At 39.2% G+C, this 22,348-nt stretch overlaps 1 protein-coding gene across 6 annotated transcripts in view; it reads left to right on the forward strand.

The window, feature by feature from the left end:
• Positions 1-20,490, forward strand: part of CREBRF (CREB3 regulatory factor) — an 83,182-nt gene extending 62,692 nt beyond the window's left edge. For 4 of the 6 annotated variants that reach the window (XM_004043006.4, XM_055387379.2, XM_063706961.1 and 1 more), the window contains exons 8-9: positions 4,257-4,379; positions 14,638-18,753. In XM_004043006.4, coding sequence (XP_004043054.4) covers positions 4,257-4,379; positions 14,638-14,753 — 239 coding nt within the window. In that variant the 3' untranslated portion in view covers positions 14,754-18,753. Of the gene's footprint in view, positions 1-4,256; positions 4,380-14,637; positions 18,754-19,817 lie in introns of those variants that run through there. The other 2 variants (XM_019027871.4, XM_055387378.2) reach the window with 1 other exon arrangement.
• The last annotated feature ends 1,858 nt before the right edge of the window (positions 20,491-22,348 follow it).

The raw sequence follows: 22,348 nt of genomic DNA on the forward strand, positions 1-22,348 counted from the left end.
ATTGGGAGTATTGCTTGAGGCCAAGAGTTCAAGACCAACCTGGCCAACATAGTGAGACCCTTGTCTCTATTTAAAATTATTTTTAAAAAAGAAAAAAAGATTAAAAAAAAAACATAGATGGGGTCTCGCTGTCTTGCTTCGAACTCCTGGGCTCAAGCGATCATCCCATCTTGGCCTCCCAAAGAGCTGGGATTACAGGCATGAGCCATTGCACCCAGTCATGTAGATAGAAAATTGTCTTGATCACTGTACAGAACTGTCTTGATTACTGTAAATCTTTAAGTCAGGTAGCGCTAGTTCTTGTTAGACCTCCAATTTTGCTCTTTTTGTTTAAATCTGTTTTGGCTATTACAGGTCTTTTGCATGTCTATATAGATTTTCAAATTACTTTATCATCTTTTACAGAAAAGCTTACTGGAATTTTAATTGGGATTGCTTTGAATCTTTAGATCTATTTGGAGAGAATTACTATCTTAAAATGGAATTTTCCGATCCATGGACCTGGTATCTCTCTCTACCTAGCTAAGTCTTCTTTAGTTTCTCTCTGTCATCTTTTACAGTGTTCAGTGTAGAGTGCTTGAACATCTTTTATTAGATGTAGTCCTGAGTATTTTATGTTTTTTAGTGCTTCTGTAAATGGAATTGCTTTTGAAATTTTATTTTTGAGTTCTTTGGTATTAATATATAAAACATATTTTTGTGTATTACTCTTAGTTCCAGTAGTAGGTATGTAGATTCCCTGGGATTTTCTGCTGACACAGTCATCATCTGCAAATAGGAATGGTTTTATTTATTCCTTTCTGATCTTTATGGCTTTTGTTTTTCTGCCTTATCAAAATGTCTAGAACAGCCACAATATTAAATAGAGTGGTGATTGCCTTGTTTACAATCTCAGGGGAAACCTTTTATCTTTAGGTATGATGTTTGTGTTGTACTTTTTTGTAGATGAGATGCCCTTTATCATTTTGAGAAAATTTCCTTCTATTTCTAGTTTTGTTTATTATGAATGGGTGTTGATGATTTTTTTGCATCTATTGGAACAATCATGTATTGCTCTCTTTTATTCTGTTAATACATCACATATTCATCTGTTAAAGTGGCAAATTACATTTGTTAATATTTGGATGTTAAGCCAACCTTGCATTCTTGGAATAAACGCTACTTGGTTATGATATATCTTCCTTTTTATATTGGAATCTATTGCTAATATTTCATATTATTCTATTCTAATATTATATGTTGGATTCCATTGTTAATGCTTTGTTAAGGATTTTGTGTCTACATTCAAGAGGAATATTGGTCTATGATTTTTATTTTCTTTTTTTAAAAGGTTTTAGTACTAGGGCTATACTGGCCTTATAGAATTAATTGGACCATGATCTCTCTTTCTTTTTTGTTTGACAAAGTTTTATAAGATCAATTTTATTTCTTCATTGTTTCTATGATAGAATTTGCTATTAAAACCTTCTGGGTTCTTTTTTTGGGGAAGATATTTGGTAATTTCAATTCTTTTACTAGAAAAAGCTATTCAGATGCTTTATTTCTTCTTGTATGGATTTTCTTTTTCTTTCTTTCTTTCTTCTTTTTTTTGAGACAGTATCTCACTCTGTTGCTCAGGCTGGAGTGCAGTGGCACGATCTCAGCTCACTGCAACCTCTGCCTCCCGGGTTCAAGCAATTCTCATGCCTCAGTCTCCTGAGTAGCTGGGATTACAGGCATGCACCACCATGCCTGGCTAATTATTTTTATTTTTAGTATAGATGGGGTTTCACTGTGTTGGCCAGGCTGGTCTGGAACACCTGGCCTCAAGTGATCCACCCATCTCGGCCTCCCAAAGTGCTGGGATTACAGATGTGAGCCACCGTGCCTGAGCCTCTTCTTCTTCTTTTTTTTTTTTTTTTTGAGATGGAGTCTTGCTTGTTGCCCAGGCTGGAGTGCACTGGTGCAATCACAGCTCACCGTAACCTCCGCCTCCCAGCTTCAAGCGATTTTCTTGCCTCAGCCTCCTGAGTAGCTGGGATTACAAGCACCTGCCACCAAGCCCAGCTAATTTTTATATTTTATTAGACATGGGGTTTCGTCATGTTGGCTAGGCTGGTCTTGAACTTCTGATCTTGGGTGATCCACCGGCCTCGGCCTCCCAAAGTACTGGGATTACGGGCACGAGCCACCGCGCCCGGCCTTCCTGGCTTCTTATGTGGATTTTAAATTGTGTTTTCAAGAAATTTGTTCATTTCACCCAAGTTGTTAAATTTGTTAGCACCATATTTTCTTATTATCCTTTTAATATCTGTAGATTCTAAAGTGATAACACCTTTTTCGTTACTGATATGAGTGATTGGTGTTGTCTCTTATTTTTCATGATGGATCTACCTGGGTAGGGGGTTGTCAGTGTTATTGATCATTTCAAGGAACCAGCTTTTGGCTTTGTTAATTTTCCTTATTGTATATTTTCTGTTACATACATTTCTGCTCTTTATTATTTCCCTCCTTTACTTACTTTGAGTTAACTTGCTTTTTTTTTTTTTGAGTTGGAGTCTTGCTCTGTTGTCCAGGCTGGAGTGCAGTGGCACAGTCTCGGCTCACTGCAAGCTCCGCCTCCTGAGTTCATGCTATTCTCCTGCCTCAGCCTCCTGAGTAGCTGGGACTACAGGCACCTGCCACCACGCCCAACTAATTTTTTGTATTTTTAGTAGAGACAGGGTTTCACCGTGTTAGCCAGGTTGGTCTCTATCTCCTGACCCCGTGATCTGCCCGCCTTGGCCTCCCAAAGTGCTGGGATTACAGGTGTGAGCCACCACGCCAGGCCTTAACTTGCTTTTTGTTCTGTTTTGTTTTAAAGCTTTTCAAGGTGGGGAAATCTGTTTTTAAAGCTTTTGTTTTTGAGGGACTTGGTTTGATTTATTTAATAAACATTTACTAAGGTCCTGTGATTCGATATAGCAGGCACTATCATGTCTTAAAGCAATGAAGACAAGTAGGGCAAGTTGCTTACAGGATAGTGGACATCGATGCATGTCTACAGTGTGGTCTTTTTTCCTTGCCGTTTTTTTTAGTTGGAGATGGGGTCTCACTGTGGTACCTAGGCTGGAGCACAGCGGCTATTCATAGTCACCATCCTAGTGCAACTGCCTGCAACTCCTGGGCTAAAGTCATTCCCCTGCCTCAGCCTCCCAAGTAGCTGGGACTGCAGGTGCACACCACCACACCTGGCTACAGTGTGTTATCAAAAGTGCATACCCAGTAATCTTGAGGGTTTTGTTGTTGTTGTTGTTGTTTGCTGCTGCTGCTGTTGTTGTTTTTTGAGAGGGAGTCTTGCTCTGTTGGCCCAGGCTGGAGTGCAGTGGCAAGATCTTGGCTCACTGCAACCTCCACCTCCTGGGTTCAGGTAATTCTCCTGCCTCAGCCTCTGGAATAGCTGTGACTATAGGCACATGCCACCACACCTGGCTAATTTTCGTGGTTTTATTAGACACAGGGTTTCACCATTTGGCCAGGCTGGTCTCGAACTCCTGACCTCATGCAGTCTACCTGCCTTGGTCTCCCAAAGTGTTGGGATTATAGGCGTGAGCCACTGCACCTGGCTAATCTTGAGATATTTTTAAAAAACAAGTGCCACATCATTTGAAATCAGTTTCTTTGTATAGGAGCTGCTTATAATCATTACTGCTTAATGCTTTCTTACACATTCTCCATTTCTTTTTTTTTTTTTTGAGCATAGAATTTTTTTATTTGTTGGTGTCATCTATTATTTCTTTTATTATTATTATTATTATTATTATTATTATTATACTTTAAGTTTTAGGGTACATGTGCACAATGTGCCAGTTAGTTACATATGTATACATGTGCCATGCTGGTGTGCTGCACCCATTAACTCGTCATTTAGCATTAGGTATATCTCCTAATGCTATCCCTCCCCCCCTCCCCCCACCCCACAACAGTCCCCAGAGTGTAATGTTCCCCTTCCTGTGTCCATATGTTCTCATTGTTCAATTCCCATCTATGAGTGAGAACATGCGGTGTTTGGTTTTTTGTCCTTGCGATAGTTTACTGAGAATGATGATTTCCAATTTCATCCATGTCCCTACAAAGGACATGAACTCATCATTTTTTATGGCTGCATAGTATTCCATGGTGTATATGTGCCACATTTTCTTAATCCAGTCCATTTCTTAATTATCTGTTATTACATAATTAAAAGGAAAGTCTTTCATGGTAGTGACATATTCCAAGTGTTTTGTTCTGTCTTACAGATAATTTATTGTTTGTAATCAACTCCATCAAGCAAGAGATTGTAAACCGGGTACAGAATCCAAGAGATGAGAGAGGACCCAACATGGGGCAGAAGCTTGAAATCCTCATTAAAGATACTCTCGGTAAGAAGAATACGAGATAAATTCATAACAATTAATAACATGTATAAGATGTATGATTTAAGGGGATATTAAAAGTTCTTTTAGTTTAAGGAAAAACTCAAGTGCTCTCATTGTAATTACTCTCCTTTATGAGTAATTTTATCTTTTGAGATTTAGTGTTCATAAACATATGTTGCAGGTGACCACAACTTGTAATTTAGACTTAATCATGAAACTATTTTAACATTTAAGAAAAACAAACTTCTAGCAACTTTAACCTTTCATGGAGGACAAAAGGTCCCAGAGCTGTCAAGCCTGCAGTTTGCACTTTAGTGTAGAGATTCTTACTTGTTTTACTCAGTAATGCATTTCACAGGATTCCCACAAACTTGGCTCTCTGGTTTCCCGTCCCTGAACAGATTGTACAATGTGGGGAGGATCAGAGGGCAGGGATCTAGACGTCAGGCCAACTGAGAGCTGACAGGGAAGAGAGAGCTAGCTAGTATAGACATAGACATGAGAATCAGCTCAGCCTGCTATAGGAGAAAGTCACTGACAGACAGTAGCATCCAAGGCATCCAGCGTTATATGACCCACGAAAACCCCCAAAATTAAATTTACACAATAAAAGGTCAAATGTTTTTCTTGAACAAAAGTATATTTATATTGAAAACAATCAGGTGAAGAGTAGACCCTAATTGCCAGTATTTTCCTCAGCAATCACTTACCTCCTGCTTCCATATGGATTAATTCTGTGCTTGACTTTTTCTTCAAATGGGTTGATGCTATTTTAATTTTTTATGTATTCTTTCATAGCATTTCTTTCTTTTCTTTCCTTTTATTTTTAAAAGCATTTTTATTCTTACTTTATTAGCTACAGGGGGAAATTTAACATTACAAGAAAAAGTTATTTTTACCTTTTTATTTTTTAATATAAACATCTATATGTTTGGTAAGCTTATGTACTCCTTTACACTTGAAAGTCAGTTTTACCAGGTGTAAAATCCTCAACTCGTATTTTCTTTCCTTGAGTATCTTGAATATGAGTCTCCATTTTCTTTTGGCATAAAGTGTTGCTATAGAAAAGCTAATACTGGCTGGGCGTGGTGGCTCATGCCTGTAATCCCAACACTTTGGGAGGCCAAGGTGGGCGGATCACTTGAGGTCAGGAGTTCGAGACCAGCCTGGCCAACATGGTAAAACCCTGTCTCTACTAAACATACAAAAATTAGCTGGGCGTGGTGGCAGGTGCCTGTAATCCCAGGTACTTGGGAGGCTGAGGCAGGAGAATCGCTTGAATGCAGGAGGGGTGGAGGTTACAGTGAGCCAAGATTAGACCACTGCACTCTAGCCTGGGTGACAGAGCAAAACTCTGTCTCAAAAAAAAAAAAGAAAAGAAAAAAGAAAAGCCAATATTGACTAATTATTTTTTCCTTATAAGTACTTTGCTGTTTTTGCTTAGGTGCCAAAAGGATTTTTTCTTTAAATACCAGTGATTTTGCTAGGTTATATCTTAGAGTTGGTCATTTTTAGTTGACATTTTTATGTTTATACTGTGTTCTTTCAATATGTACTTTCAAATGTTTTTAGTGTTTGATCTGTTCCCTTGCTTTGCTTTTCTTCTGTAGGGACTCTTATTATCTATAGATTGGCTCTTTTTGGCCCATCTTTAGTATTTGTCTGTCTTTCTTTTCTCTTTTCTTCTTCTTCTTTTTTTTTTTTTTGAGACAGTGTTTTGCTCTGTCACCCAGGCAGTAGTGCAGTGGCACAATCTTAGCTCACTGCAGCCTCCACCTCCCAGGTTCAGGTGATTCTCCTGCCTCAGCCTCCTGAGTAGCTGGGATTACAGGCACCCACCATGACACCTGGCTAATTTTTGTATTTTTTGGTAGAGGTGGGGTTTCACCATGTTGGCCAGGCTGGTCTTGAACTCCTGACTTCAAATGATCTTCCTGCCTTGTGCCACTTTTTCTTGAATCATTTTTATCTCTTCATTTTTAACATTATTTCTCCTTTTTACCTTCTGTTTCTCTTAAAGCGTTATTTGCTGTCATTACTTGCTGATCTTAGGTTCCTTTTACTTTCAGGAATTTTCCCCTGTATTTCTAATTATTTTCTGAATTCTGTCACCTTATTTCTTAGTTATTCTATTTCTGATTTATGTTCTTTCATGTATCATGCCATTTTCTTTAATGTCTTTTATTCTCTTTTTTCTTAGAAAAAGTTGTGGGATTCTGACCTTGATACTTCTCTGTTGTTCATATATATGTGAAATTAGTTCCTCTGAACTTTTAAAAGAAGGTTTGGTTCAGAATAGCTTTTCTTTTTTCACAGAGTCTCCACTTTTCAGTTAACATTTAAAAACATGGCATCCGGGCACGGTGGCTCACGCCTGTAATCCCAGCACTTTGGGAGGCCGAGGCAGGCAGATCACGAGGTCAGGAGATTGAGATCATCCTGGCTAACATGGTGAAACCCCGTCTCTACTAAAAATACAAAAAAATAGCTGGGTGTGGTGGCACGCGCCTGTAGTCCCAGCTACTTGGGAGGCTGAGGCAGGAGAATTGCTTGAACCCAGGAGGCAGAGGTTACGGTGAGCCAAGATTGTGCCACTGCGCTCCTGCCTGGGCGACAGAGCGAGACTCCTTCTCAAAAAAACAAAACAAAACAAAAAAACATGGCACGCCAGGTTTGGTGGCTTTTTCCTGTAATCCCAGTCACTTGGGAGGCTGAGGCAGGAGAATCATGTGAGGTCAAGAGTTCTAGACCAGCCTGGGCAACATGGCAACCCGTCTCTGAAACAAAAACAAAAAAATGGCACCTGTCTTTCTGAGATTTCTTGTTCTGCTCCCCTCCCTCATTTTATTTGGACCATCTCTGTTTCCTATCTTTAGTTCCTTTCTTGATCGATGTTAATTTCAACCCCAGGGTTTTTTGTTTTGTTTTGAGACAGAGTCTCACTCTGTCGCCCAGGCTGGAGTGCAGTGGCGTGATCTTGGCTCCCTGCAGCCTCTGCCTCCCAGGTTCAAGTGATTTTCCTGCCTCAGCCTCCCCAGTAGCTGGGATTACAGGCGCACACCACCATGCCCGGCTGATTTTTGTGTTTTTACTGGAGATGGGGTTTCACCATGTTGGCCAGGCTAGTATCAAACTCCTGACATTAAGTGATCTGCCCGCCTTGGCCTCCCAAAGTATTGGGATTACAGGCCTGAGCCACTGCACCTGGCCAGTTTTTTTTGTTTTATCACGGCTTGCTCCTGTCCTGCAAGAGTCCTGGCTGGTCCATTTTCAGAGTTCACAGAGGCTCAACTGTGGGCCCCTTCACTTCTGACTGTGGGCTCCTTGTACTCACCTTGTATTCAATATTGGGTTGGAGAAAATCCCTCACAGCGTTAGCTGCAGTTCTCAAGTTGACTCTGCTGTACTTGCCAGTGGATAACCTATTGGCTATTTGGAAATTTTTTTTTGTTCTCATGTCCATTACTTCCTTTTGGCTCATCCACATAAATATTGATAAATATTGATAATGCTGTTGCCATACATGTCTTAAAGCTTTTGGTAGTTTGTTCCTACCTTCTTGAATGTTCCTAGGGATACCTTATCACTTGTAAATGTTTTCCATGGGTTTATGGTTTTGCCATTTAGTTGCTCTGTTTTTATATGGGGAAATGAAGATTAAAAATCTATGTGGTGGCTGAGCACAGTGGCTCATGCCTGTAATCCCAACACTTTGGGAGGCTGAGGTGGGAGGATCGATTGAGGTCAGGAGCTCAAGACCAGCCTGAACCTGGAAGGTCAAGGCTTCAATGAGCAGGGTGATTGCACCACTGCACTCCAGCCTGGGCAACAGAGTGAGACCCTTTCTCAAAAACAACAATAACAACAACTATACAGCTGTCTTCCCAGAATTTGCCTCTGGACCAGTTTAAATGGGTTGGAGTTTCTTTTTCTTTTTCTTTTTTTTTGAGGCAGTCTCCCTCTGTCACCCAGGCTAGAGTGCAGTGGCACTATCTTGACTCACTGCAACCTCCGCCTCCTGGGTTCAAGTGGTTCTTATGCCTCAGCCTTCTGAGTAGCATGTGCCACCATGTGCAGCTAATTTTTGTATTTTTAATGGAGACGGGGTTTCACCACACTGGCCAGGATGGTCTCAAAGTCCTGACCTCAAGTGATCTTCCCGCCTCAGCCTCTCAAAGTGCTATAGTCATGAGCCACTGAGCCTAGCTGAGTTTCTTTTTCTTTTCTTTTTTTTTTTGAGATGGGATCTCGCTGTGTCACCCAGGATAGAGTGCAGTGGCACGATCTCGGCTTACTGCAACCTCTGCCTCCCAGGTTCAAGCGATTCTCCTGCCTCAGCCTCCCAAGTAGCTGGGACTACAGGCGCATGCCACCGCGCCCAGCTAATTTTTGTAGTTTTAGTAGAGATGGGGTTTCACCATCTTGGCCAGGCTGGTCTCAAACTCCTAACCTTGTGATCCACCCACCTCAGCCTCCCAAAGTGCTGGGATTACAGGCGTGAGCCACTGCGCCTGGCCTGAGTTTATTTTTCTTAAAGGTAATTTCTCTGTCAGGTTACAAATTCTTCTGGAGTCATTTTTGATAATTTACGTATTCCTGAAAAATTACTTCCTCCTGGACCTCAAATTTATTAAAAGTGAGCAAAGCATTTTTGTTTGATTTTTGATTTCTTCTATATCTGTTGTTACTGTTCCATTTTCATTTCTTATTTTGTGTCTGTTCTCCCTTATTTCTTGATTCATTATGGGTTATTCTACTTTCTCCCCCGCAAAACCAGCTCTTAACTTACCAGTTCTAATTTCTTGAGTTGTTAGATGCTTAATTTTTTTATTCTTTCTTGACCATTCTTATAAATAACAGCCTTTGAATTTTCTTCTTAGAGCTACTTTAGCTGATTTAAATTCTGACGTAAGTTCTGATTTGTCATTTTTATTGTTTTCTGAATACTTTGAAATTTTAGGTTTGATTTACTCTTTAACCCAAGAATTCTTGGAGAGAGATTTAAAATTTCCCCCAGCAGGTAGGGATTATTGTTTTCTAGTTTTATTACTGACCTCCAGTTTTTTGTGGATTTATTGAGATTTTCTTGGCTGCCTAATATAAGATTACAATTTTTAATGTTCTGCGGGAGTTTTAAAAGAAGATGTATTTTCTGTTTTATAATAAGATTCCCACATATCGACTAGGTATTTTTAATTAAGCTTTTTCCTTTTTTTTTTTTTTTGGTGTGGCAGTCCATTTACTCTGTGTAGAACTGAGAAAAGTTCCCAGTAATGTATTTCAGTTTCATCTCATATTTTCTGTGTTTTTGCTTCTGAATGTCAGGATGTTTGAATAGTATTTGTTAGTACTAAATCTGCATTATGAATTACAGTTTTTATCATCACGAAGTACACTTCTTGTCTGGTATTATCACGAATGCAGCTTTCTTATTTGTTTGGTATTGTTTCTAATCTTATTTTTTATATTTGTTTGGTATTCCTTTGTCTACTCTTTTATTTTCAATCCTTCTGAATCATTTTATTTTATTTTATTTTATTTATTTTTTTTTGAGACGGAGTCTCACTCTGTCCCCCAGGCTGGAGTGCAGTGGCTCGATCTCGGCTCACCTTATGCTCCGCCTCCCGGGCTCACACCATTCTCCTGCCTCAGCTGCAGGAGTAGCTGGGACTGCAGGTGCCCGCCACCACACCTGGAGAATTTTTTGTATTTTTAGTGGAGATGGGGTTTCACCATGTTAGCCAGGATGGTCTCGATCTCCTGACCTCATGATCCACCCGCCTCGGCCTCCCATAGTGCTGGGATTACAGGCGTGAGCCACCGCGCCCGGCCTCTGAATCATTTTATATTAGTTACATCTTTTTTTTTTTTTTTTTTTTTTTTTGAGACGGAGTCTCACTCTATTGCCCAGGCTGGAGTGCAGTGGCGCGATCTCGGCTCACTGCAAACTCCACCTCCCGGGTTCAAACGTTTCTCCTGCCTCAGCCTCCCGAGTAGCTGGGACTGCAGGCACCTGCCACTGCGCCTGGCTAATTTTTTGTATTTTTAGTAGAGATGAGGTTTCACCGTGTCAGCCAGGATGGTCTTGATCTCCTGACCTCGTGATCCACCCGCCTCGGCCTCCCAAAGTGCTGGGATTACAGGCGTGAGCCACCGCGCCCGGCCAGTTACATCTTTTTAAAACATTTTAGCCAGGTGCAGTGACTCACAGCTATAATCTCCACATTTTGGGAGACCAAGGCAGGAGGATCACTTGAGCCCAGGAGTTCGAAGCCAGCTTGGGCAACATTAAGGAGACCCCATTTCTAGAAAAAAAATACAAAAAGTTAGCCAGGCATGGTGATGCGAGCCTGTAATCCCAGCTTCTCAGGAGACTGAGGCGAGAGGATCGCTTTTGCCCAGGAGATGGAGGCTGCAGTGAGCCAAGATCGTGCCATTGTACTCCAGCCTGAATGACAGACCTCATCTCAAAAAAAAAAAACAAAAAAACATACACACACACAAAACATTTTAGTTAAATTAAAATGTAACTTAATTTTAATTCAGATATCAGAAAATTTTTTCTTAGATTTTTTTTTTTGTTTGTTTTTTGTTTTTGAGACAGAGTCTTGCTCTGTCACCCAGACTGGAGTGTAATGGAGTGATCTAGGTTCACTGCACCTCTGCCTCCCAGGTTCAAGCGATTCTCCTGCCTCAGCCTCCTGAGTAGCTGGGATTACAGGCGCATGCCACCACGCCTGGCTAATTTTTGTATTTTAGTAGAGACGGGGTTTCACCATGTTGTTCAGGCTGGCCTCAAACTCCTGACCTTGTGATCCACCCACCTCGGCCTCCCAAAGTGCTGGGATTACAGGCGTGAGCCACCGCGCTCGGTCTAGATTTTTTTATGTAGCATGTATTTGGATTTTTTTTGTTATTTATTCTGGAGGTTGTACTTTAATAGGTGAGTTTAGCTCATTTTTAAAAAAATTGATCTATGTTTGGTTTTAGTGCTGTCATCAAAAGATCTGCTAGAGTTTGTTTATGTGGCCTTTTTTTTTGCCTTTACATGATCCATTATGGTTTCACTTTTGTTTGTATCCTCTGATAATTTGCAAAGCTTTGCATTTTTACCTTGTGGATTGGCTTTTAACTGTAACATAAAATGTATACTTATTTTGTCTGTCAACTTTTCATTTAAGATTTTAATCCTATAGAAAAGGAGAAAGAATTGTACGATGAACATATATGTTTCGTTCAACTGGATTCACCAGTTGTTTTCGTTGTTTTTTTAAAATTCATTGATTTTTTTTTTTTAGAAACCAGTCTCGCTCTGTCACCCAGGCTGGAATGCAGTGGTGCTATCATAGCTCACTGCAGCCTCCAACTCCTGGACTCAAGCGATCTTTCAGCACCAACTCCCAAGTAGCTAGGACTACAGATGTGCAACACCATGTCCAGCTAATTTATTTATTTTTATTTTTATTTTTATTTTTGAAATGGAGTCTCACTCTGTCTCCCAGGCTGGAGTGCAGTGGCGTGATCTTGGCTCACTGCAACCTCTGCCTCGCAGATTTAAACAATTCTCCTGCCTCAGCTGACTCCCAAGTCACTGGTCATACACCACCATGCCTGGCTAATGTTTTTGCATTTTTAGTAGAGACAGGGTTTCACCATGTTGGCCAGGCTGGTCTCAAACTCCTGACCCCAAGTGATCCACCCACCTTGGCCACCCAAAGTGCTGGGATTACAGGCATGAGCCAGCTTGCGTGGCCAGCAGCAAACTTATTTTTATGTTTGTAGAGACGGGTTCTTGCTGTGTTGCCCAGGCTAGGCTCAAGTGATCCTTCCGCCTCAGCTTCCCAAAGCACTGGGATTATAGGCATGAGCCACCCCACCCAGCCCTCACCAGTGTTAATATTTTGCTACATTAGCTTTATTTCTACCTCTATCTTCATGTATATTTTGGACAGGGAATATTTGAAAATAACTCGTAAAAATCATGATTCTTTGTCTCCAACTATTTTAGCCTGTATTGCTTGAAAACAAGGACATTCTCTTAGCCACAACGCCAGTGTCACATCCTAGTGCTTCAACATTGATATAATATCTAATATGGAATCCATTTTCCCAGTTGTCTCAATAATGTCCATTATAGCATTTTTTTGTGTGTGTGATTCAGTCGAGGATCATGCATTGCATTTAGTTATATCTCTTCTTTTGTTTTCTTTAGTCTACATCAGTCTCCCCATCTTATTTTATTTTTATGAAAAATCCAGGTCTTGTAAAATGTCTCAACATTTGGATTTATCTGTTTCCTCATGACTAAATGCAGTTAGATTTTCTGGTAAGAATACATCATACATCCTTTTCATTCCATCAGTAAAGAGGCACATAATATCAGATTGTCTCATTATTGGTCATGCTAAGTTTGATCACATGGTTAAGCTTGTATATATATATACATACACACACACACACACACACACACACTTTTTTTTGTTTGTTTTTGGAGACGGAGTCTTGCTCTGTCACCCTGGCTGGAGTGCAGTAGTGCAATCTCAGCTCACTGCAACCTCTGCCTCCTGTTCAAGTGGTTCTCCTATCTCAGCCTCCTGAGTAGCTGGCATTACAGGTGCCTGCCACCATGCCCGGCTAATTTTTGTATTTTTAGTAAAGGCAGGGTTTCAACTTGTTGGCCAGGCTGGTCTCAAACTTCTGACCTGTGCTCTGCCCACTTTGGCCTCCTAAAGTGCTGAGATGACAGGCCTGAGCCACCACGCCCGGCCAATATTTTTTATGATATCTTTTGACTTCTTCCTATGAGCAATGACAAATATATTTCTTTTTTTTTTTTTGAGATGGAGTTTCACTCTTGTTGCCCAGGCTGGAGTGCGGTGGCACAATCTTGACTCATTGCAATCTCTGCCTCCTGGGTTCAAGCAATTCTCCTGCCTCAGCCTCCTGAGTAGCTGGGATTACAGGCACCCGCCACCATGCCCGGCTAATTTTTTGTATTTTTCGTAGAGACAGGATTTCACCATGTTGGCCAGGCTGGTCTCAAACTCCTGACCTCAGGTGATCTGCCTGCCTTGGCCTCCCAAAGCGTTGGTATTACAGGCGTGAGCCACTGCGCCCAGCTGACAAATTCTTTTTCCTTTCCCTCCCCTCCCCTCCCCTCCCCTCCCCTCCCCTCCCCTCCCCTCCCCCTTCCTTCCCCCTTCCCTCCCCCCCCCCCCCCGCCCCGTTCCTTTCCTTTTTTTTTTTTTGAGGCAGAGTTTCACTCTTGTTGCCCAGGCTGGAGTGCAGTGGCATGATCTCGGCTTGCCCCAACCTCCACCCCCTGGGTTCAAGTGGTTCTCCTGCATCAGCCTCCCAAGTAACTGGGATTATAGACATGTGCCACCACACCTGGCTAATTTTGTGTTTTCAGTAGAGACAGGGTTTCTCCATGTTGGTCAGGCTGGTCTCGAACTCCCGACCTCAGGTGATCTGCCGACCTCAGGTGACCCGCCAACCTCAGGTGATCCGCCTGCCTCAGCCTCCCAAAGTGCTGGGATTACAGGCATGAGCCACCACGCCTAGCTGACAAATATATTTCTATTTCCATCCTTTTTATTTTTCTTAATACTTAAAAAAATGTACTTATACCTCTGTTATTTGATTTACTGATTTTATCTTTTGGTCTTACTATGGAAGATGAGGAAGATGAGAAAATCTACATACTTATGCTGCTCCCACCTTTCTCCCTCTTCTCTTCCAACATTTCTTATTCGTTCATTCACTTTTTTAAATGAAGAAAAGGAAACTTAAACTGTATCCAGTAATTATAAAAATGACCCAAAACATCCTTCAGGTCTATATTTTCAGTTTCATGGGTGAAACCCACCCATGGAACTTGGTGAGTTTAGAGTAATTGGAAGAGACTGGCTGAGAGAACAGGGAAAAACCAGGGCGTGGGAAGCAGTGCCTGTCGGCAGCCTTTGGGTTTGGGTTTGGACTGTTATTTGGACTGTTACACTTGTCATCTACCTCACTTTAAATGTTGGTTTATGATTTTTCATGGCTATTCTTGGTTTGACTCTTCTAATCTTAAAATTTTACACAGTAATATGAAGGGTAGCATTGTTTTCTGAGCTGCAATAACAAGTGCCAGGGAATTCATTTGGGACTAGTATCAAGCTGAGGGCCACACCTGAACCTCAGTTTTTACCAGCTCCTTCCCTTCCCTTCATGGCCTTCCATTTTTGTGTCTAGATGTGCCTTTTATTCTTCTCTTCAGGTCTACCAGTTGCTGGGCAAACCTCAGAATTTGTTAACCAAGTGTTAGAGAAGACTGCAGAAGGGAATCCCACTGGAGGCCTTGTAGGATTAAGGATACCAACATCAAAGGTGTAATCAGCCTCATTGGACCACTGGTCAGAAATGTCTGCGTTTTGTCACGTTATCCATTGTAAATTTTCATTCTGTTTTGCATGTCAGTTAGCATTATGTAAACATTTACAATTAGGTTACATTGTTTTAAGAACTAAGTAGCGTAAGTGAAGCATGATCCAAAATACTTGATTATTGCATTTTCAGAGCATAAACCATGATTAAAACTGCTACTGGCATCAGAATTGAAAATCATATGTTTAAGTAAATGTTTAGGTACAGATTACAAAAATCTGTTAAAGCAAAACATTTTGGAGGAGTGAAATAGTAAAATGCCAAGTATTGTGGCAGATTTATGCTCTGAACCACACAAAAAAATTGAGGAAGCATTTTTTTAAACAGTCGGTTTAAATTGTTTTTAGAATTATTGCTTTTTGTTCTAATTTTCCACACCATTAATCTCACTTGTATATGGCACACCCAGCACTTGTGCCTGTGGGCCATATTAGATGTTCATTGTCAGAGCTCAAGATGATATATATAAATATATATATATATATATATATACACACAAATGTCTGTGCAAGTAAGAAAAAAAAAGCATATTCTTTGTGCCTTGTATTTTGGGGAAACTATAAAACTGGTAATATTTTGTATGATGAAAACCCTAATGAGAAAAAACAAGATATATAGATGGAAAAATTATGGGGTTTAAATGTTTTTTTGTTCCAACTCTTTTTCAGATTTTTTGAATGTATATAGGACTATGTTGAAATGTAGATATATGCCACAGAGTCTGTGTATTGTATAAAAAACAAAACAAAAAAACAACAAAAAAAAGATGGCTCTAGAAAACTCATATTTCGGTACTTGACCGGAAGAAGACAAATACTTGCACATTATTGCGATTGTTTTATTTTTTGTACCAAAGACAAATGCAACTGATATGGCAAACTGCCAGTCTAAGTAAAGTTTTGCACAGCTTACATGATACTGTATGAATGTATGAAAAAAAGGAGAAAAAAAGAAAAAAAAAGGTCAGGGTTAGGGATCTTACTGAACTGTGAATTTTATTTCTGTTTGGGTCCAATTATCTACAGAAGGAGCATCCATACATACAAATATTATTTTGCTGTTCCTCTAGTTCGCTTCCATAGTAGATAAGTTGGTGGCCATTTAGATGTCTTTTATTTCTGCACTTATTGTAGGAAATTTTAATATATTTCATTTTAGTAAGCTATTGGTAAAATAGTTTTTGACTTTGAAAATTAAAATGTTTATTTAGCTTATTGTAGTATACTTCCACCAGACAACAAAATAGATTATTTTTATTGTATTATGTATATATATATATGTAAAGAAAGCAAAAAGCTAAAAATATCTAATTCTTTAGTTGCCACTTTTCCAATTGATGTATTATTGTGCATGTAATATTTTCAAAGATCAACACAGGCTGAAACAAAAACAATTTATAGATTTTTATATTTTTGTACAGGTATTTTCAAACTAGCTTCTTCAAACTTAACATGTGACTTATTCTTCTATAGTTTCTAGAATTGAGAAACATTAACACATTTAGTTTTTAGGTGCTCTTTTTTGCTCATATAAAACAGCTTCATTAGTCAGTGTTTTAACTGTGTTCAAGCTTTACCTCTTGATGAGAAATTTCTTATGTCAAGGCAGCATTATAAACCTTCCCCCACAGATTTTTCCATCCTGTCTCTCTTACTGTTTTATTCTCAAATCTTGTGTTTTGAACTCTGAAAACTGGTGGCTTAAAAACTAAAAAAAGAAAAAAAGCATATTTAGCAAGGAAAAAAATACCAAAAATTTCAGGCATAGCTGCTGGAAAAATTATCTATTTCTCCATTACCCACTGTAGGATTTCTTTTTTTAATTATACTTTGACTATAAAGTGTCAAAGTATAATTTTTCTTTTACTTTGATACCCCATTTGTAAGCTATAGCATATGAAGCTATATATATAGCTTGTGAAGGTTTGATCTAGAACACCCAGTAACAAATGAACAATGTTGCTTACCTGCTTCTTTGACATCTTAAAAAAGAAATCCAAGGAGGATTGTAAGGATTGTCTTACCACCTTAGCTGAACTGTGATGCACAAGATTTTTCTATGTGTTTGGTGGAAATGTACCTGGTTTGTACATTCACGCTAAACAGATGATAAGCTCAAGTCTAACGGTTTAATAGAATGTAAGTTCATCGTTTAAAGCTTTTCCTTTTTAGGTGGGAGAAGGCAAAACACAGGCTTGCAAGTTGGAAGTATATGAAGTCTTGACAGAGTGTGTCTGGTAAATTGAAAAGTGTTTCAAACTGTGGCAGTTTTGCAATCAGGTGAAAATCACCTCATGATATTCAGCTGATAAGGTTTATAAAATTGCCCCTTTCTAGCTGCTCTGTTAGGAATTCTGGTTTTTGATACTTTTTTCCTGTCTGCAAACCAGAATTTGATTTTTTGGTCTTGCATTTCAAAAAAAAAAGACTTTGAATCTGTTTAGTAGATTCCATATCTTTGAGTTTCAGTGTTTTATATGTACTACTTAAGTTAAATAGTTAAAAGCTTTTAAATAGTTGAGCTTTTTAATGTTGACACTTTATTTTGTACCTATTTATATATGTATGTATATCTTAGAAAAGCACTTTGTTAAAAAAAAATTGCATTTTATATGATTCCTGCCATTTGCTGCTAAATCTGGGCTGGTCAGAATGCTGCAGCGATACTTGATCTATATAAAAACCTGGCAGTAAAATGTAGAGTGAAAGTTAAATCCTCTTGCTGTTTTAACTTTATCATAAAGATGACATAGGCAAGCTGTGCAGCTTTACATTTTAACCAGGGGACTCTGTGGCATTTAAAACCGTCTAGAAATGGTTGTACTTTAATGCCAGTAATAATCTGCTTCCTCTATTGTCATTAAAATATATACGTTTAGTGTATCACACAAACCAATCTTATAAGGGTAATGTAAAAACCCCAACAATTGTACATGTTCTGTTTTTGAAAATTGTGGCATGTATTTTTGGGTGAAGATCATTAGAGAAGAGTTCTCTAAAGGTTTTCTGTGTTCATACATGGTATACAGATAGCTCATAATGAAGTCCAGAATCTTACTTTAAGTGAAGGCATTGTGAATTCACCTCAAGTAAACCCATTGTTCCAAAGCAATTATAAACTTTGACTCTAGTACTACTATGATTTAAAAAAAAAAAAACCAACAAAAACCTTTTTTTCCTAGTTTCAGATACACTGGATTCTTTATAGAGTTTGTCTCCATATGAAAGCATGCTGTCCAGTCGCTCTTGTTAAGATCTTGTCTGAGTTTTGAATTGGGTGCCACACTTTTCCAGTCAATATAATTGCTTGTTCTACTGTACCATGTATGATTCTTGTCCTTTCCTATATCCTTCATGACAGATTATGATGTGGCTTTATATTGTGCCTTACTTGTACATTTAAAACTAAACGTCTTCATTCCCTTCCACTTCCTACATCTTTAACTTTGACCTTTTTGGTAAGAGAATCAGAACTATTACAAAAGCATCATGAAGGATTTCAGATGGGTATGGTTTCAAATTCCCTCTCTTTATAGTTATTTTATATTTGTATGAAAGACCAGTTTTGGATGGTCTTTGAATATAGGGGGGAAAGATTAGCAGTAATTTCACTACATCCCTTTTCTCTGACTTTCATGCATTTCTCATACATCTTCTTTCTGATGCTTGACTTTATTTGCTTCCTAGCAATAGTCTGCATTTAAAGAAAGGTGTGTTCAATTCATCAGCTTGAAATTGACTATTTCATTTTTCCAGGATTTTTTAGGAGAAGAGTACCCATTTTGTTTTATAAAAACAGATGACAAGTCTCTTTAAAAGAAACAGAAGTACAGTACTTTTGAAATACAATGCTGTTAGTTTGGATTTCTTTTTATATATATATATATAATATTCATACAATGATCTGATGTTTGCCTTCATTAATAAAGCTGTTAGTTTATTCACCAAAATGTCAAGAATGGATGTGCTTTTCTTTATTCCACACATTTAAAAAAATTTAGCTGCTAAGATTTAGTTAATGTTATAAGAAATGAATTCAAGTTGCCTTCAGCAAGAATTAACAAAAACTTATGTTCCCTTTCTTTATATAGTTTCCTAAAATTCTGTTCAAGTATTTTCTAGTTAATTATGTAACAGAATGTTAGCATCTCTCCATATCTTGAAACTTGAATTTTGAGAATGCATTGAATTATGCTTTCAGTGTTAAAGTAAAAGGTTTCAATTATCCTTCTAGTGAAGTCTGTTGTGGAATACCATTTCCCATGGAACTGAGGCCATTTCCACAACTTTGCACAGAACTGCAGTCTTGTTCTTCCCTTGGATCATGACAAATAAGTCTCACACAGTGCCGTAATACTTGTGGATTCTTTTGTAATCTTTGTAATCTTAATAAGGGCATTATGAGAAGACGACTCCATGTTTTTTTAATACTTCAAACACATTAGGATGTAACAATGAATGTCAACTGTAGGAATGGTTGTTTCGTTTTAAGGAATAAGCATGTTGGGGAAAGATGATGAAAATGTACTACTGAAAGTTACACACTTCCATAGGCAAATGGGATTATGTGTTGAAGCATAGTCCTCATGCTTAATAAACTGACTGAAATCGTAGAAATTACACCTAGGAACTGAGCTAGGCCAAATTGCCATTTTTGTTTAGAGAGTTTTGGAGGTAGTAGTGAGGGGACAGAGCCTTAAAACTACTTCCAAACAGTATTTTGGAATTGAAGACTTGGTAACTAGTGAAGAACATCAAAGTTGGGTATTTCAATGTGCCAAGTTTGGGTGAACTAGGTTCGGTTTGCCTCTTTCATAACAATGTAAACACAATGGTGTAGTTACTTAAATTCTGGGTGGATAGGAGCAGGACTGATTACTGTGTCTTGCCCTTCGCCCTTTGTTTTTTTCAGAACCAAATAACAGAAATGTGTATGTGTGTACTGTATCTGCCTTTCCACCACCTTTTTATGACACTGTATTCCACTGCCTGCTTTTTTACCTTCTTTCCCTAGGATTTGTCCTACAGCTTAGTATTGTGGTTGACAGCGATACTAGGGCTGACAGCACAGAAGTCACAAGAGAAGAGTGGAAGGGCAAGAATTCAAAGCATTTGTTCATACAATGTGGCAACCTCTTTTGCATAGTTGCGTAGGATCCTGTTTGTAATGCTATCATAAATATTCTGTAGTTTTTTTTCTTTTCTCTCCCAACTGGAGCTATGACACTTTTTATTGGATTCAGTCTTGTCTCTTGTCTAGAAAGACCTTTATCTTGTTGACGCATGACCTGTTTAAAAATTATCCTATTAAATGTTGGTTAATAGTTGTGCAGTTTTTCATTTCAGATGGAAAGGCAATGCAAATTTTGCCTTTGTTTTCTGTCACCTTCCAACCCCTGAGCACTTCTAGTCAGATACAGATTCATCAGTGTATGCAACATCCTTTGTAATTTAAAATAAAAAAAGATGAAAAGAAAAGGTTCTGAATTGTTTGCCTCATGTTTTCGCCCTTCCTTTCTGTACTTGTATCTTGCTTACCTAGGTAACCATCCGCTCCTCAAGATAACCTATTCCAAAGAAATTCCAAATCACAGAGAGTGGTGAACTGCTGGTCTGCTGCCCCTCTCGTGGTAATAATCAAAGAGCTAACATTTTTTTGACACTATAGGTTGATTTTTCAATATTTTAGTGACATTTAGCTATTATATAGAATTATTTGTTGATGTAAGCATTTGCATTCTTCACAGCTTAGAGGATATTCTTATTTCTCCTCTTTCAATCTTTGGGCAAGTGTTCTGCATGGGAAATAAAATATTTTGGGTCTCTCCTGATTTAAACATTTGTATGTGTTTGTGTGTTTAATCACTCTAAGTCTCCAAGCTAAGCTGGGCGTATACATAGAGGCTTAAATCCAGAGACCTAAGTGAAGGCTTCCATCAGAGTATGTGGCTGAAAGTCAGCCAGCAAATATTTGTTGAGCACTTACTCTGCCAGGACCTGTGCTAGGTACTGGACAATAGAGAGATGAAAGAGAACTCCAGGAACTCACAGCCAGCATGTGAACAGGATTGCAGAACAACACAGGAGCTGTTACAGATATGCAAAGGGCTCTAGGTACATTATTGTTGCTGAGGTGTTTTCAAGGACACAGGTACCACATCCAGTGGTGTATTAGAGAATTGATAGACTTGGGTTCTTAGTATCCTGGACCCTTGAAGAAACCCTCTTTGTTTCATGTGAGTGACATTAGGGCCATCAGGAAGCAAAGGGGAGGGGCATGGCCTCCAATGGACTGGTTCTGCATCAGGACTTGATCTCTAAAGACCACTGCTCACAGGATCCTCTGTCAAGGTCTTGAGACTGTTAAAGGGCTGGGTGAGCCAGACCAGTATAGTCCTTAGAAAACTAAACCTGTGGATAGCATCCAGTTAGCTGGGTCATTCAGCTGGTGAGCTGTTTAGCCACAGTACAGTGGAGAATTTGAAAGAAAGAAAATGGCTGGGAAATGCTATAATATCCCAGCTAAAAGGTTCAGAGCAGGAAGAAGGTGTTAGAAAGCCCTAGGGGAGGGAGTGGCATTCCTTAAGACTCTGCTAGGTGCTTTTTTGTTACAGGAAACTCAGCTGCTACTCTCAAGCGCCCAGTGAGGCTGGTGGTCATGTCCATTTTACGGGAGACTAGACTCAGATGAGGAGACTAGCCCCAGACCTACCTTATATGATTATAGAGCTCCAATTCAACTCCAGTCGGCTTGCTGCACTACAGAAATAATTTGTATTCATCTCTTTGGGATCAGGCCAAGTCACAGGCAATATTTGGAAGGATGTCTCTGTAGCGGGGGATAAAGGCCTTAGAATCTAAAAACCAAAAAGAAAGCCAAAACCTAGCAGATAAACAAAAGCTAGTCTAAGGATCAGTGGGTAAAGGTGATAGGGGAAGCAAAACAGAGTTGAGAGGAATCAGTGATTGGGTGCAATGATCACCAGACTGCACATCTGTTCCTCGAAGATGGCCTCTTGCTTAAGGTTTAGGATTGGGTCCCCTTATTGGAAGGAAGTATATTGGAGGGTAGAGAAAAAGGGAGCTTATGTTCTCTTCTTTAGCTGCAGCATAAGAGATGCAACTGGGGACTGTTGATTGCATATGAATATTCAACAAGAAGCATGATGTGAACGGGTCCCAAGGGCACGTGCGCAGGTCTGCCAGCTGCTGGCTTTGGGGCTTCTCTGCTGTCCTAAACAGGGAGCTTCTATGTGAGTATCCAAAACACTGGAGTGACCTGAAGAAAGTAAACCTCAGTTTCTTTAAAAGGTTTTAACCTGAAAATATTACCAGGAATAAACTTAACAGAAAATGTATACAAGGCCTAGGATAAAGAAAACTTTGAAAGTACTGTGAAGGACACAGAAAGAAACTGGAATAAATTGAAAGATACACAGTTCTTACACAGGAGCAGTGACATAGAACTAACAGTGGTAAGTTAAATTAAAAATATAATATTGCTAAAAAATGTCATCCTAAGAAAACATACCAAGAGGGTTAAAA

This window comes from Gorilla gorilla, chromosome 4 (genome assembly GCF_029281585.2).
Source record: "Gorilla gorilla gorilla isolate KB3781 chromosome 4, NHGRI_mGorGor1-v2.1_pri, whole genome shotgun sequence".
In the NCBI taxonomy this organism is placed as follows: Eukaryota; Metazoa; Chordata; class Mammalia; order Primates; family Hominidae; genus Gorilla; species Gorilla gorilla.